General features: G+C 32.8%; 1 protein-coding gene across 1 annotated transcript in view; it reads left to right on the forward strand.

Moving 5' to 3' along the window:
* LOC145287844 (DNA replication licensing factor mcm7-like) overlaps nucleotides 1–18,187 on the forward strand; it is a 126,458-nt gene that overhangs the window by 107,974 nt on the left and 297 nt on the right. Inside the window, exons 13-17 of the mRNA XM_080135720.1 lie at nucleotides 4,642–4,823; nucleotides 5,477–5,560; nucleotides 11,264–11,432; nucleotides 15,104–15,213; nucleotides 18,083–18,187. The exon at nucleotides 18,083–18,187 is cut by the window's right edge and continues 297 nt beyond it. Coding sequence (XP_079991846.1) covers nucleotides 4,642–4,823; nucleotides 5,477–5,560; nucleotides 11,264–11,432; nucleotides 15,104–15,213; nucleotides 18,083–18,187 — 650 coding nt within the window. The remainder of the gene's footprint in view (nucleotides 1–4,641; nucleotides 4,824–5,476; nucleotides 5,561–11,263; nucleotides 11,433–15,103; nucleotides 15,214–18,082) is intronic.

Consider the following 18,187-nt stretch of genomic DNA (forward strand, 5'->3'; position numbering starts at 1 on the left):
GTATGTAAAACACACCAAAAACTGTCTATTCCCAGAAGCTAGAGAAATTGTTGGAAGCTATATGGGAACAAAAAAAATTGCCTATGTTGTACATAAAAAATCCAAAAAAGTTCAGGACATCACTCAAATGAATAATTATAAAATAAAAAATTTGCTAATGTTGTCCAAAAAACAAATAAAAAACCTCAGGACATCACTCAAATAGATAATTATAAAAAATTATCGAAAAGTTAGTAAATTTAAACAAATGAATGGCTTTAAAAAAAATATTATTCAACAGAAACCAAACTAACCGAGCCTCTTGCAAAAACAAAATGAAAAGTGGATAAAAATGTTCAAAGATCACCAATCCAACCTCCAGATTCTGACAAAAACATAATTGAAAATAAATCAAAAGAAAATATGATTAAAAAGCAGAATTCAAGTAAAAAAAAAAATAACACCACCTGTTTTGATAACATCAAACAAAGTTGAGGAATGCAAAGAAATGGAGACTGAAAATAAAACCCCACAAATAAGCAAAACTAAAAATCATATGTTTAAAATATGACTTGTTTCAAACAAAATCACACGTATATGTGTATGTATTCCCTGTATTCCAAAACTTAATCCAATGAACCTAAACAGCCAAATTAAAATTGTTTATAAAATGTATCTATTGAAAATTTATAATTTGTTAAATATATAAATTTGCTTCAATTGCTCGCTGTACCCTTTGTTTAACTTCTATAAAATTTGAGTCAGCATTAAATGATCCAAAATGGGTTGATATGCCATAAAACAACCAACTAACAAATCCTCTTTTTAGGCTTTCCAGGTGTTCTTTCACCTGGAGTCAAATCATGAAACTTCAAGTTGCCCCCTGTCTTCACCTGCTGCTTTTTTTTTTTTTTTTTTTTTTTTTTTTTTAACCTGCCTCCCCATAAGAGCAGTTTTTAATGTAGAGGAAGGGAAATCCAACTTCTATGGTACAAAAATAAATTGTCACAGTCTAGAAGTATTTCTTCTTCAGTGACGAAAAAAAAAAGTGTAGTAATAGTACACTTAACTGCTAGCCAAAAGTGTTTGCCATGCAATAAGGTTTCTGATAGATGAATGTTTGCATCATTTCAGTATCCACTTAATGTGGCCACAGCTTGCAAAGTTAAAATAGAGTTGAATGAATTTATTTTAATATTTAATCAATCATCTCTAGACTCGTAAGTGTTTTAAGCTTAGCTTTGCTGGGTTTGAATCTTGTCTCTATTGCGTTTGTTTACACTTGCTTATAGGTAAAAAAACTATGAAAGCAGTCATAACAATTTGTATTTTATCACTTGTTTTAGCTACTCCAAGGTTTAATATGCCACAAAACAGCCCAGACTAAATTTAAGGTTTCAGAATGAAGTTATCTTTTGGCACTAGTTTACCTTGATGATCTTAAAACCAACGCATTTCAGGTGAAAAAATTACGTAATTGCGTGTCTGGACAAAATTAGTATAGATTTTTAAAAATTACAAAAAACATTTAACAAAAACAAAATCCTTCACAATTGTTCTGAAATTTGTTGATTTTAAAAATGGCTGACCCTTATTTTGTCAATTTAAGTTGTGGGTTAAATCCCTTTTGTCATACTGAATTGGTCACACAACTCTTCCACATTGAAACATACAAACATATCATAAAACTTGATAATTCAATAAATTCTATTATTTTTACTTGTAATTATTTTTCTGCTGGATCATTTTTCATAATTTTTTTAATTTATACTAATTTTGCGCTGGCATGTGAGCACGTCATGTTTTGATCCGAAATGCGTTTGTTTAAAAGATCATCAATAAAAGCAAATCTGCCTCTGAATCTAGATGGGAATTGTGGTTAAATATTGTAATGTGTTAAATATAATATGGATAAGTTTTATCTTCAATTACAATCTGCAAGTGATGGTTTTATCTACGACCCATTAAGATGTCAGTGTGCCATCGAATGAAATATATGCTCATATATAAAAAGAAACAAAACTTAATACAAAGTTTTAAATGACGTGTGAAGGTGTTTATCAGATTGTCCATTAAATTTTATTTTTTTAATAAGAATTTTTTTTTTTTTTTATCTTGGCATCATGTATCAATAAAGTTCAGAAAAACAACAAAATTTGAAGAGCCAAAATTCTTCTCTCTCAAAAACTGAAATGGTTTGTCCTTTTCTTTCTTTTTTTTTTTTTTAAATATACACTATTTTTTGGCAGGTCAACTTTAGGAATGATTTATAGTTACGGACGTTTTGATGCAAGTTATGCGATAGTGTTTTTCACATGAAAAGATTTTTCTGATAAAAATTGATATATACATCTAAGCCTCACCCTCCACATTTTCTTTAGTGTGTGTTTAAAAGATGTTTTCTTTACTCAATCATGTTTATTTAGATGACATGATCTTTTTGTTAACTCACTCATACGAAGAAGAGGGTATTACAATATGACCTGTAAAATGGAAACTTGGTGATCTAACACACCATGGCCATAATGATGAAACCCACAATTCTTGGAACTTTGCTACTTTTTTTTTCTTATCTATACATGCATATGAACATTTATTTTTCATTTTTCTGATACAAAAAAAAATTGTTGGTTTTTGTCTGGAATTTTCCCTATATTTTTTAATATGGGGAGAATTCAGACAAAATTGGTATGATTCCTTGATGAGACCAAAATATATTGCACGGATCACATGAATTGATCAAGTAGTTTTAATTTTAAATGAAATAAAATTTTGAGTAACTGAAGAGCAGCTGTCTTGTCCATCATAATCTAACCCCCACCAAAAAAAAAAAAAATAGATAACTCATAATTAAAACATGCAAGATTCATATTGTAATGCCTACGAATTCCCATGAATTACTTAAGTGATTTTTTTTTATATACTTGACCAATTTGCATGATTTTTTTGGAATATGATATTTTTCTATGCCATGAGTACATCATACAGGTTTTCCTATTTTTCTTTTGAATATAGGGGTGATTCTGGGGAAGAACTAAATTGTTTTAAGCTATTTATTTATCAGCTGTTCAACATGAATTAGAAAAATATAAATTCTGATACAATTCTAAGCTAAGACCCCCTCCCCCAACATTCATACTCTGAAGAGACCCTCAGATACAAAAAAAGTGACATTTTAATGTTAAATATTACATATTTTTAAATCGATTTATAACTGCCCCAAAAAATACGGGCGCCAACTCTTCTACATAAAGTATACACGGGGCTGTTTATTTTGGGTCAACTTGTATTTAAAACCCGCTGAGTCATATCACGTGATCTTGACGTCAGCAAGCTCTAATGGCAGTCTGAATTTAAAAAAAACATGTTATTGGCAGAAAAAATTTAACCCTTACATAAACTATGAACTTCTACGCTATGGCAACGTTACCAAAGTTATTAGCACATTCAAAATAGTTAGATACAATAGTTAAACGTAAAATAACAAGCCAAAAATGTGAAGTAAAAAAAAAAAAAAAATACGCTTACAAAAAATATTAACGATCAAAGTTTTTACAAAAAAAAAACCCCAGCCCGACACCATTTTCTTTAGAGAGAGAGACATACACAAACAGATAGAGAGAGACAGATAGAGAGAGATGTCTAGACAGGAAACGAAATACGTAATTTAATAAAAAATAAAATACTGCTACATCATCTCGTAACGCTCCCGCGATGACCTCATTTAATAGCTGTCAATCAAACCTCTTTCACTTGCTTTATAAGCCTTATTTTAACACTATAATCAATTCCTTTTACTCTTGGCCTAGACAGTTAAGTGGTTGGAGTTAGTTTCACCTCCGCGTTCCGGGTTCAATTCAGCCCCACGACCAAAACTATTTTTTTATCTTTTACATCTTTAGACACGCGGGCAACGTTTCTTTATTTTATCTGCATTCCTTACCATTTGAGCTATCGACAGATAATAAAGATTTAAAATTAAACCACTTCAAGCTATGAATGAATTTTCACATGCACAGAAAGTAATAGAAATGTGTCGGCAAGTTGAAATGAACATTTTGCATTTCAACTTGCTGAAACAAGGATTTTACTTGCCATAAGCCATCCTCTGCGTATGATTACTATTTCCTGTTAATTTCAGTGTTATGCAACCAGTAGTTTAAGAGTTTTATCGATTAAATATTTTCACATATATGCACACACATACTTCGTACATATACTGTTTTATTTATGTAGATCAAATGCTTAGTTAGGTTGAACAAACCTTTTCTTTTCAGATTGGTAACCCTATACCTGGAAAAAACTTTAAAAAAAAAAAAAAAAAAATTGCTCCAGCTGTTTCAGAGTTCATAGAGAATTTGCTTGCACAAAAGTGCCTTGCATATAAGTAGAGATATTGCGTGCAATTTTACATTGTTCAGATTTTTAATAAAGATTGGCACAGCCTTTAGCTATCCTCTTCACAATTCAATAAATTTTATTGTGGTTCTTTTTGTCATTAATAAAATCAATATTGGAGAGATGTGCATTTGGATGATTTTTACTTTTTTTAATTTAGAATTTTTTATTTTCTTATTTTGTACATAATTGTTCTCTCTCTTGCCCACCCCTATTTGTTGTATAATTTCCAAGAATTTCTTTTTTATTACTTTTATTTGAAAGGCTGGAATCATGACCAGTTTGAATGCCCGAGTTTCAATCCTAGCTGCAGCCAATCCGGCCTACGGACGGTACAATCCTAAGAAATCCCTTGAACAAAACATTCAACTACCGGCTGCTCTGCTTTCTCGATTTGATCTCCTCTGGTTGATTCAGGATAAACCAGACAGGGAAAATGATCTCCGGTAAGAAATATTAAGCAGATTTATGCTGCTGCTCTGACTCTGTTAGCAAGAAACATACCTCTAGGCTGGCTTGAACTGCGACAAGAATTTAGCTGAAATTAACATTTATGAAGCGTAAATATCATACAAGTTGATCTAGAGTGATAAATGATTTTAATATAACAATCTATGCACATGGGCTAAGTGACAGACTTTTTTTTCATCTCTGCATAATACTCAACAATAAGAACTCTTTTGTTAAAGGTTGAGACATAATTAATTTTTTATAATATATTCCATCCATGTCTACTCTATCGTAGCATTGGTGCTTATACTTATATTCATCCAAGAAAGCTTGATTTTCTTCCTACTCACTACTTAAGGCTATTGCTAAGTTTGAAAGGCAATTTTTTCTTTGTTCTTCCTTTTCAAACTGCAAACAAAGTGATAATTATTTTTGCAAACACTTTTTACCGTTAAGTATTAATAAGCAGTCATTAAAAAAAATTTTTAAAGTAAAAAAAAAAAAAAAAAAAAAAAAAATCTCTTCATTTGAATTTTTTTTCCCTCTTCATTTGAATTTTTTTTCCCTCTTCATTTGAATTTTTATTTCTTTACTTTTGAATTATGAAACTTGATATTTAACTTTTCTGTGCCCCCCCTTCTCTTTTCAGATTAGCTCAGCATATAACATATGTACATCAGCACAACACTCAACCCCCAACACAGTTTACTCCACTTGATATGAAATTAATGAGGTAAGAAACAAAAAAACTTTATTAAGCAAAATATTTAAAAGATAACAATTCTGTGATATATTTTCAAGATGTTTTACATCGAATGTGGATGAGCTTATGAAACTGAAGCAAAATGGTTGGTGATTAGAAAAAAATATCCCAAAAAAGCACTTGTAGTATTATGGTGACTGGGATTAGTAAAAGACAATAGAACAAAGAGAGCACTTAAATCTCCACCCTACACAACTTGGCTTCGTGCCACATTTGTAATTTTTTCAGTATCTTTTATGAAAGAACTGGTTTTTGTCAAACTATGAAAATTATTCACAAACATAATCAATGTTTTGGGATAGAATCAAAGATAAATTAATATGGAAACATTTGACATCAAATCTACATTTATAATAAGACTAGTGGGGTTGCCTGGGTGTTCGGAGGTGTGTGTATGGGGGGGGGGGTTAATCCTGTTTAAATATTAAAAAAACACGATGTTTAAAAAAATTGAAAAAAAAAACAAAACAAAATGGTGAACGAAGGTAAAGGGGGGGGGTAAAACGAAGAAAAGCAGAAAAAAAAAATGGCATAAATAACCCTGTTCCAACCTGCAATCTTAAGATAACAACTGATGACTGCATGTTTGGAGGTGTGTGTGGGAGATAGGGGGGGGGTTAAACTAAAGAATAAGCAAAGTAATAACCCAGGTGTTTGGAGGTGTAAAAGAGAGAGAAAAAAAAAGTTTAGGTAGGGAGGCCTTGAGGCTAAGCTGGAAAAAAAGAAAATGTGGTAGTAGGCAGGCTCGAACCTGTAACTCGAAGGAGGAAAGAAAAATCGACATCTTTGCCGATGTCTCCACAGTCCAACCGGAAGTTATCCAACCGATATGTCTTGCAAAAAGAAAAAAAAATGATCCCCCCCTTGTAGAAAACTGCCATTTAGGGTGAGGGATTAATGTTTTTGGCCAATTTTTCGATATTTGTCGTCCGAAGGGTCGTCTTTAAACGATACTGGTTCCATCTCCTCTATCAAGGTTTTGCGAGACACACACACACACACACACACACTTTGTCTTTTATATATTAGACTAGCGAGGGTACGCGGGTGTTTGGAAGTGTGTGTCTGGGGGGGCTGGTTTCACATAAATGTAAAATAATTCACCATTTCAAGACGATCATAACGTTTTAGGAAAGTTGACCAATTTAGGGGGGGGGGGGTTAATCATGCGCACTTTTCTTTAAACGTTTTTTATGCTCTTTTTTTTTTTTTTTATACACTTATGAGCTCACAGAGGAAGTTTGTTTAGTGGGGAGCTCTGCCACTTGTACTTAGCGTTATTGTTAAGGCTAAAGGTTTTAGGAGAAGGCTTGCCACTCGTACCTAGAATTAGACATAGAATTAAGCGAGTTTTTTTTTTTTTTTTTAAAGAGGGTGTTTGATACACATTGTGAAACTTTACAAGAATTATGACAAACAGACAAAAATAAATGTTATTTAAAAAAGTGTCGTCCATTTAACACAAAACATAATACTTGGAAAAATATCAAGTATTTAAATTTTATTTAAATATAAAAAAAGAAACAAGTTTTTGCTAAAGCTGGCAAAATGTTAAAAATTTTGAATTAATGTGATTTTGATTTTTAATTACGTTTCATGTCTTTTCCTACCGTTATTTTTTAACTGAGCACCTCCTACAAATATTTAAATATTGATTATTTTTTTTATTTTTAACTAGAGGGGGGTACCCGGCGATGCCCGGGTGTTTTTGGTAAATCAAAACTCCGGGAGGGGGAGTGGGGGGGTTAAAAAAAAATTGGTAGGTGTGTATGAGGATCAAACCCGCACCCTTGAGGCAATGTTGGAAATTAAAGTGTGAAAAAAATTGTGTGACGTTAACCATTACGCCACTGTGACATACAATGGAAAACGTTTAAATTTATTTATTTATTTAACTATTAAAAACAGGTGGCCGCAATAAGTTAACTCTGCTGCTTTGATTTGACCTAATTAAGGTCAAATAGAAGTCACGCAGTTAACTTTTGCTGCGAGGCAGCGTTTGGGTTTGTTTACCCAAATTTGACTTTTTTCCCCCACACAGATGTTGGGGAGGGGGAAACCAGCTCCCATTGTCCAGATTGAATAGTAACTGTCGGATTTTTTTTTTTTTTTTTTTTTTTTTTTTTTTTTTTTTACCCCAAACAAGGCAAATTGCCACTTTGGTGTAGGGGGCTACTATCAGGGGCAACAACTACTGGGGTACTATGTAGGGATTTGGGCAGCAAGATGTCTGTTCACGTTACACTTGAACTTCTGCATGTCAGTACTCTTGAGGAAGTAGGGACCTAGAATGGAATTCCAAAGTCTAGCAGTTCTGGGGAAGAAGCTATTGGAGTAGAAAGATCTTTTACATCTAGGGATCTCTACAGCCTGTCGGGTTTGTCGAGGGTGCTCACATCATGGGGGCACAAGTGATTGCAGAGTTCGTCAGAGCATTCACCACTAAAATACTTGTAGAACAGGCTGAGGGATGCAACATTTCGTCAATGGGACAGAGGCTGAAGCTTAGATGCAAGTTCAGGGCCTATCAGGTTTGCGACTCTCTTTAGAACCTTGTCAAGGAGCGAGAGACTAGTAGCAGATGCACCAGCCCAAATGTGACAGCAATACTCCATACATGGGCGAATGATGGCCTTAGAGAGGTATAGGATACTTTCGGGTGTTAGTAGTTTTCTAGCATGGTAGAGAGAGCCCACCTTTCTTGGAGCGGCCCTGGCAATGCCTTCCATGTAATTGTTCCAACTCTTGTTTACTGTGAACGTTAGGCCAAGGAGTTTGAAAGATGTACTCTCAGATAGTCGTTGGCCATTGCTATAGGTGGTAGAGTGTTTCTTGTAATTATTGAATGAAACTAGTTTAGTCTTGGCGGCATTGAACGTGACCAACCATTTTTGTCTCCATTCCACTACAGATTGGAGGTCTTCCTCTAGTGTTTCTGCCATTTCTTTAGAAATGTGTTCATTCATCTTCCTGTCGTGCCTGCCATAGTGTAGTGTCATCAGCATATATACCCATCTCAGAGGCAATTTTGTCGGAGGTCATAAGGAGCAATAGAGGTCCAAGAATAGACCCCTGGGGCACTTCTGCATTTATATCATATTGTTTAGATGTACGACCGTCAAGGACAACCTGGATTTTTCTCTTATCTAAGAAGGATTTAATTATGTTAAGTATTCTACCAGTGATACCGTATGATCTAATTTTCCTGAGGAGACCCTCATGCCATACCCTGTCAAAAGCCTTAGATATATCTAGAGCGGTGGTTCCCAACCTATTTTGGGCCATGCCCCACCTAGGCATTTCTAAAATCCTGATGCCTCCCTTTTGTGATATTAGTAGCAGTAGTAGAGTAGTAGCAGAACTACTACTAATACTTATATATATAGCGCATACACGGCCGGACGCTCCCCCTTAATACAAAGATTCACTATGAAACAATGATAGCATGCACCTGAGCAGGGGTGATTTTCAGATTGTCTAGCGTGGCGTCTGTCCGCATAGGAAAGTGAGGTAGGGAGTGGTTGGAAGGGTCCAGTGTGGAGTTTGAGGCAAACCGACTGGCAAGCATGTTAGCCTTGTCGGTTGCTGAGGAGACAACCTCGTGATTGTTGGTTAGTGGGGGAATTGTTGATTGCCCATTATTTACTCCACTGTTGTAGATTTTCCAGAAGTCTCGAGTTCCTAGTTTTTGTGCTTTACTGCGTTTTTATAGTGGTTTCCGTAAATTCTCTCTTAGCTGTCGCTATTTCTTTCTTAATGTTATTTCTAGCTTCTATATACTTCAGTCTGTTTGAACTGGACTTATGTCGGTTAAATCTGTGTTATGCATGCTGCTTTTGAGCAATGGCAATTGCGCAAGTCAAAGTAAACCATTGGGAGAATGGAGCTTACTATAAAATTTCCGCATGGGAGAATGCGCTTCGATTGCAGTTTTGAACCAGTCAGTGGTCTCGTTTGCACACTGTTCAGCAGGAAGAGAAAAAATATTTCCCCATGGGGCATCTCTGATTAGTTCCCTGATGGCTTCGCAGTCAGCCTTTTTATAATATCTCGTTGTTTTGAGCACTGGCTCTTCAGTTTTGGCATTGATCAAAGCTGATTGCTTCTGGACGTTTCCCGGCGCAATGCTGAGAAGTTAATTTTGAATTAGTTTTGCTTTATATACGAAAAGACCTAATCAACACGCGAGAAGCCAAAATAACAATAAAGTTGATGTAAATAAATCTAGACGCTACATGCGTTCTCAAATCCTAGATATTATTATCTAGGGCCTATATAAACACTAAACGATCGTAACCCCTCGGGAGCGTGTGCGAAAAAGGCCTTTGCGAGACATACACGAAATGTCACACACATTTTGCTTTTTATATATATAGATAATCGGGTAGATTAGTTTCCATTCGATAATAATTCACTGAAAATATTTTTTAAGGGACGAAAATTAGAAGTGTGTACCGTTCGTACACATGAACCAAAACATCATATTTCACATTTTCGCTTGTTAAAATATTTTAAAATTTACTACTACCCAATTTTTAAAAAGATTTGTATGGTTGATAACAAAATAGCTCTAACTAAACATATAAGAATTTTTTTTTACAACCAGATTTTCAATTAAAAAAATAAAAAATGTATTTGGAATAAAAATAAACAGCAAAAACAAATGTCTGTTTACCCCATGTTATCGCTGCTGCTGCTGAGTGCTACTATCACTACTGCTACAGAAGTCTTGATTCAAATTCATAACGATTTTTTCGGATATTATGTTTTTAAATTGCTACGTACCACTAGAGAAAACACTGTCCAATCATCTTTTTAATGAATAAACATAGTAAAAAGATTGTTTTATTTAATAGTGAGTGTCCTAAGAAAATTTTTTTCAAAATTTTCAGTACTCATTTTGAAATCTTTTTTAACACAACAAAAAAAAACGAGTCATCAAATGAATTTCGGACACTCGAAATTATTAAAAATGACATCTCTTTTGGCTAATTTCATTAAAAAAATTCTTAACAGAAATACAGTTCGAATGTTTAGAAATGGGGGGGGGGGTTTACAAAATCTTACCGAAAATGCTGTTTTATGATGTTCACATTTTTATCACTTTATTTGCTTAAAACTCTAAAAATATATAATGTATGTTATTCTTTACTAATTCATTTGAAAGTATATTCATTTCTGAACAAAACGGTGGTATTTTGAAGACTTAAAGTGCTTGGGTTTTTAAAATATGACTATTTTAGCAGAACCCCCTTGAAATCTGTGATTATCCAAAGTGTTTTAACGGCCATGTGTATTGCTATGTATACGGAATAGCTGAACAAACAGGCAGAACCACGGGATAGCATGAATTTTATAAAATAAGATACACCTGCTTTTGTAAATCGTAGGTATTATAATCTAGGGAGTATATAAAAAGTTCTAAGAAATGATCCCCTCCCCCTCCAATAGCCTTTGCCCGACATACAAAAAAAATTACAAACACACACCTTTTTGCTTTTATATAATAGATAACTTGGCCAACACGTAAATTTCTTTTTTCCTTTCTCCAGATTATAAAATTTCATAATTTATATGTAATTCATGTTTTTTTCTAGGTAAACATCAAAAATGTTTGTGTGCCTACCTCTCTTTTATCTATTTTTGTTTGATTATTATTTTTAATTTCTTCAGGCGGTATATTGCCTTATGTCAAACTAAACAGCCAGTCATTCCAGAAAGTTTGTCTGATTATATCACCGGAGCCTACGTAGAGATGCGGAAAGAATCCCGTAACAGCAAGGATACAACCTTTACCTCTGCCAGAACACTTTTGGCCATTCTTCGACTCTCCACAGCCCTGGTTAGTACAATTACTATACTTTTATGTTTTTTTTCTAAAAAGAAAAAAAAAGGTCAAATCACATCCTGTTCATGCAGTTCAAAATAACAGCTTTTTTATGGATAAAATAATTGCTTACAATTTTAATAAATACTTCATTATTTTACTAGTTTATACTTAATTTTTTACTTTCTAAAATAAACTTGTAAAAACATTTAGAATTTTGATTGTCAAGTTTTTTTTTTTTTTTAATGCAACTGATGTAGGCATTATTTAAAAATGTGATTTTTTACAAGGGAGTCACTACTTATCCAGGTCCAATGGCCACTGAAGGATCTATATATTATGATAGCGTGTTATTTTCTGTGTCATGCTTACATACGAGTTGTTTAATTGTTATTGACTTCCATCTTTTGTAATAATTAATTTTACTAAAAATTCTTCATAAGTTTGGTTTCAGTTTTCGATTATAACTGATGGCTCTCAAGTTATATTTTTCATAAGTTTTTGTTTCGCTTTCAATTAAAGCTGATGCACCCAAGCCATATGGATATATACTTTTGGGGAAATCGCAACTTTCTAATATATAAAAATCGATAGAACATTAACTCTATAATAATATATACGAAATCTGTAAGAATTAAGATATATTTAAGTTTACTTTACGACCCGGGTGTCCCTGCTAGCTTAGATAAATACTTTTGCAGTTTTAACAAAAGAGCTACAATAACATCAGTGTCTCTATTTATGCTAAACATCTACAGAATGCCAACATCAATATCAATTACATATGAGTTCACTGTGGAATTTCCACAGGTCCCGCTAGTAAAGATTGAGTTAGTGGTGGAAATTGGGTATAATCTCATTATTTAAGGGAACGGCTCTACAAGAACTTGTTTTTTTGCATTGGATTTAAAGACGATCATATTGTAGTCAGCTGGAAAGATGCAAGTGGAATAATTCTACAGATGGAAAATTGTTGATGAGTTTTTTTGTTTTGTTTTTTTTGTGTGAAGGTTTGGCAAGGAGATGTAAAAATGCATTTAATTTTGATTGCCAAATGCTTGTTTATTGCCATTGTGCATGCAATTCTTTAGCCCCTCTGATTTGCATGAGAGAACTAAGAACTGTGTCAGTTATGTTTATAGAATAATTTTATTCTAACGCACATGTACTGCTGTTAAAACTGCAATCAAAGACAAAAACAATTGGCATGAATATAAGAAAAATATTTGTTAAAATAAAAGCTACAATATTTTACAAAAAAAAAAACCCAAAAAATAAAAGAACACTGTACCAGTACTGGAGCAGCACCCTTCCTAGGCATGTTGAATTGGCTTCCACCAAAGGAGGAAGTTTCATGAGAATATAAAATTCACAAAGTCCCCAATCACATATTTAAAAAAAAAAACAAAAAAATTAGAAATAGACATAAGTGACATCAAACACATGTTTCTTCAAATGCGGAATGAGGAAATGTGATTGGTACAATATATAAATATCAGGTATATTCCTATTAAAAACAAAGCTATACTTTACGCTTAAATCTTGACTAATATAATTATGTTTTGATTTTGCACTTCTAGGGGCTAAATAAAAACTACTACATTGAGCTGGCCAACAAGTGCACAAAAACAAAACAACCTTATCTTTTCAGAGTAAAATCTCAAAAGGAGCTTGACATCTCTTCTATGGTATCGCTTCAGCTAATGCGCTGGTTGAATCACGTAAGAGCATGAATGATAGTTTTTATTCTATGTAGAGCACAAACGATTATTTTACTTATACTATCATTGCATTGTTACTCTAGCGAGAACAATCCTTTTCCTATCTTTTGGACTTTATCCTTACAATCTATTTTATAGTGACAAATTTAGGAAGGAATATTAGGTTTTGATATTATGACTTAATGATTTAAGAGCCAAAATACCAAAGCCCATGTTTCCTATGAAAAGACAAATCTGGCAGTAACTACAGGGCAAAAAACAATCCAAGAAGACTAGTAATTTCAAAGCTAATTTTAGCAGTTGTGACACCATGGTGTTATGAATGCAAGCAGTGAGGTGCATATTGCGGTAAGGTGGAGTGTTTGACCACACGGGTTGAGGTGAAGGAATGCAGAGAAATGCAAAAACTTAGCTAGCAAAATAGGACCAACTGCCGAGCTGTCATTTTGGGCTGATTACAGGAAAACCAGATGCTATATTGTCTCAAAAGTGGAGACAGAATTGAAGTTAAAGGAGATGGTTGTATTAGAAGTGACATTAGATAAGGGCCACACACAGTGCTGGGCAAAAAAAAGAAAAAACCATCAGTGTGAGCAAACCTCTTCTGTTGTTACATCCTGGGAACGGCAACCAACTCCTAGATGTTAAACGCGTGTCTAACACATAGGAGCTGGTTGCCATTCAAAAGTCTGAAGGTGATGTGCAGATCGTTTGACTGTGTGGTCAAACGATAGGCATATCCTCTTTAGATTAAGGGTTTATATAATGTCCCCTACTGTTAACCAAGGGTTCAATAGTTTTTTAGGGTTGATTTGATGTCCGCTATATCTGCTGTGTCAACTGTTCTTGACGTCATTATGGACAGGATTTTATCATTGCTGACAGCAGGACATCTTTGCTGGAATTGAACACTTGTACAAAATAAGTAGCAAGACACTTTTACTGTAAAAATAAAATCATTTTATTTTTAACAATTAAAAGGAGCATTTTTAACTGCAAAACTGTCTATTATTGGCCGGTGCAAAACTGCGACATTCATCACTGGCACGTGACTCTTCCTGTTTGGAGTTCCAACTTAAAAAAGAAAAAAGAATTTTTCTAAGAAAAAAGAACAAGAGAGATAAAAAAAATAGATATGCGTACATGCTAAGAAACCAAATCTCACTAGTAGCCAGATTTGACTTTTGGATTGCACATGTCGCCTATCAATCTGGAGTTAACAGGCCCAACATTTTGAATATCTTTGTCAGCCCGTTGCTGCACACCTCCCCACAAGTACGTACTAAGTCTGGCATAAGGTTCACTCTGCGAGAAGCTCCAGCCCCGCAAAAAGGGAGCTTCTGCATTGTCACAGCAGTAATGTTTACTTTATATGAGAAAGGTTGTAACCTCAATTCCATCTTGAGGCACACACATCATTAAAAAAAAAAAAAAACCCTGCTAAAATAATAGAATGCTAGCAAAATCATAAAATTTATCAAAAAATCATAAAATTTATCAAAAAATCATAAATTCTAATAACTTACCGAGATAATAACTGGATTCTTTTATTTTGAGGACATCCCAAGAAGGCCAATGTCTGCCATTCTTTGTATTTTTATTAGCCAAGATGTCAATTTTCACCTTATTCCTGAAAGATTTTTAATTAATATATACAAGATAATGTAAATTGTTCCTTTGATTTTTTTCATTTTTTCTTCTGCTTCTGACATTTGGACTGGAATTTATTGAAGTAAGAGTTTTTTTGTTTTTTTTCTTGTCCCATCCAGAGTATCCCTTCTTGGGAGCTAGATATTCTCTTATAAAACAAAACCACTTTATTATTTTGGCTTGTGAGGAGACAAGTAAATTTTTACTGTATGTTCCATTTACAACTATTCTCAAGTTTTCATGACTTATTTTTATTCCCATTCCAATGATTTTCTTTTTTCCAGTTGAAAATAATTAAAATTTATTTTCTTTTAGGCACGTCTCCGCTTGGCTGATGTTGTTGAGAAAGAAGACGTAAATGAGGGAATGCGATTGATGGAAATGTCCAAAGATTCTCTTAATGCTCAGTACGATGCTTATGGACGGTGAGTTGCAGTTTTTGTTTGTTCAGATTTTGTCTTAGATTATATCACAGATTAAATATTTTTATCTCTGCATATTTTCTAATGATAGCAGTCAGCTTTTAACCAGATATTTCAGCAATTTGAAGAACCCAAGAGTAGATTTATAGTAGTTTCTACTTCCCGTCAGTATCATCTAAAATGATACCAATGAATGTCACTATTTCACTCATCTTTTCTATTGAAAATTAATAAATTATTTTGGTGCTTATTTAGAATTACACTTGATTTTAAATATAAAAAATAAAAACTACAAAAATACAGAAAAATTTTAGTATGTACATGTCACGAAATGAAAATATATTCCAAAAATCATGTAAATTGATCAGCTTTTTTTGTTTTTGTTTTAAATTAAAAATCAATTTTTTTTTTTTTTAATTCATATTAACTCTTTTCTATTTATTTAAATAGAAAATACAACTTTCTTATAAATCTAGCTAATTTGCATATTCTTTTAAACATGCATTTTAATGAATTCTCTATTAGTTTTTTCGGTTTTCCTATGGGATGATCATCTTTAGTTAACTATTACATGTAATTATATTCATGCATGATTTATACTTGCATAATATTTGCAAAAAAAATTTATAGTAAGCACAAACCTCTTATATACATTTATGTATGCGTATGTATATATTTGTTTAAAAAAATTTTCCTCCCAAACTCTTCTGACAGTTTTTGGTCTAGACATGAAACTTTATATATATATATATATATATATATATATATATATATATATATATATATATATATATAATATGCGACACTTTATTTGGATTTTAGCTGTGGAAAATCGGTACAAAAGTGTGAAAATGAAAAAAAAAAAAATGAAATTTGCCAGGTGGAGGTCTAACAAAGGCATTACGAATATGCATGCGTAATGTAATAGCCATGTTTTAATTTTTAGTCTTGCAGCGAACATGTCTTCATAGCTCAGGCATTAATGTCAAAGGAAAATATAAATTGTAAGCTAAACTTTTTAGTTTCGTTTTTTTTTTGTTTTTTTAATTCTTACTATATATCAGGTTCAACATAATATATTATTAAATACGAAATCTGCATTAATCAAAATATCTAATTTAAGCCTATTTTACGACAGGGCAATGCCAGGCGGCCTGCTAATTTAAAAAAAAAATCTCTGTAGTTGAATTGAATTGTTGCTCTTGAATGTTGGTAAACTTTAAAGCAATATGGCTGCTCCCTACCTTGCTTACTCATAGAATTTGATTTTCTTAATTTAAAAATAAACAATTTTTATAGTACACGGATGGATTGAAGTTGTAATATGTTTGCACATGTGTAAGAAGAATTATATCTTTCTCGTTAAACAAAATAACACCTTGTTCTGCTTTGTCTTACCTATGAAGAATCTATAAAGTTATATGCCAGCAGCATTAACACTAGGTCTATTGAACTGGCTTCCTCCAAATGAGTAAGTGTCAAGTGAATATTAAATTCACAGGCAGTCCCCAGTTGCATATATATCCTGGTCGGGGGAAATCACAATGTTTTTGTGGGGAGATGTTAACATCCTCCTACATACAGCATTCCCAAAGCGTCACCCATCTGGTACTGACTAGATTCAACATTGCTTGACTTCAGTGATCTAACAAGAATCGGTGTGTTAACATAATTATTTAAACAACGAAATGGAATGATACTTTCATCTCTTTTCTCTATCACTACTACTATCATTTTTGTGTCATGTGTATGTACATTTGTGTCGTGTGTATGTACATTTGTGTCGTGTGTACATCAATTGATTTGGACTCCTCTTTAATCTTATCCTCACAACATTTTGGTCAATCTAACTTCTAAGTTTTTTTATTAAGTATGTTTTATTGAACTATGAATTTCTACAGAATTTTGAACGCAACAATTTCTTATCCATGGCGATATTATTTTTATTCGATCGATCGTAAGATTTTTTCAATCACGTTATGTCCTGACAACTGAACTTTCAATTTTTAACCACAAATAAAATGCCAAGTTACAACACAGATCTATAATCAGGTTTTGGTCAACATTTTATTTCATTTAACCGACAACTGAAATCAATTTTGTTAAATATTTTTCTTGAAAAATTGGATTGGAATTTTAGTCATCATTTCTTAATGCATAAGAATCTATATGCCCACCAACACCTGTGTGATCTATTTTACCACTAGTCTGTTGAATTCTATTATGTCATTAGCGAAATCTGTTGGCTAGTATGACTTTAAAAGCTCTTTTAATCTTTTCAGATTTTTTTTTTTCTTGGTCATTTTATCATTCGAACAACATGAATGCTTGATTGCCTATATGAAAACTTGAAAGCAATTTTTAAAATCTAATTCACACTGTTATACCTAAATAATTCTTTCCCTGGGGTCTATGATTTGCCTTTTTAGAAGTCTTCATTTTTCTAAATGTGATTATAGATTAGATTTTTTTTTTTTTTTTTTCTGCAAATAAATAAAACCAATATTGTGTTACTACATGATTACCATATATGTATTTCGCATAAAATGACCTGGGGGAGTTGGCAGGCTGTAAAACCAAATAACCAAAAAACCTTCTAGGACATCCACCATCCCAACTCCATTACTAATTCCGTTAGTCTATTTTTAAACATATCTTGTGGCTTTATAAACCTAGTACATAATTCTAACATGAGACTGGAATTGAAAGAATCTTATACCTGAAAACAGCTTTTTTTTTTTTTTACTCCCCCCTCCCCAATTTAAAAAGAAAAACATTGATTAAATAAATCTTTTCTAGAAATAATTTGCCTTTGAAGGAGATAAATAAGTCTAATTTTCTTTTCTTTTTTTTTTCTTTTTCTTTTTTGTAGGACAACGAATACAATTGATAAAGTGTTTGCCATTATCAAAGACATGGCATCAACAATGAAAGGCAGTAAATCATTGAAGATGGCTGATGTAATGGAATTGTGTAT

The sequence above is a fragment of the Euprymna scolopes genome, chromosome 11 (assembly GCF_053919585.1).
Source record: "Euprymna scolopes isolate OS-2025 chromosome 11, ASM5391958v1, whole genome shotgun sequence".
Lineage (NCBI taxonomy): Eukaryota > Metazoa > Mollusca > Cephalopoda > Sepiida > Sepiolidae > Euprymna > Euprymna scolopes.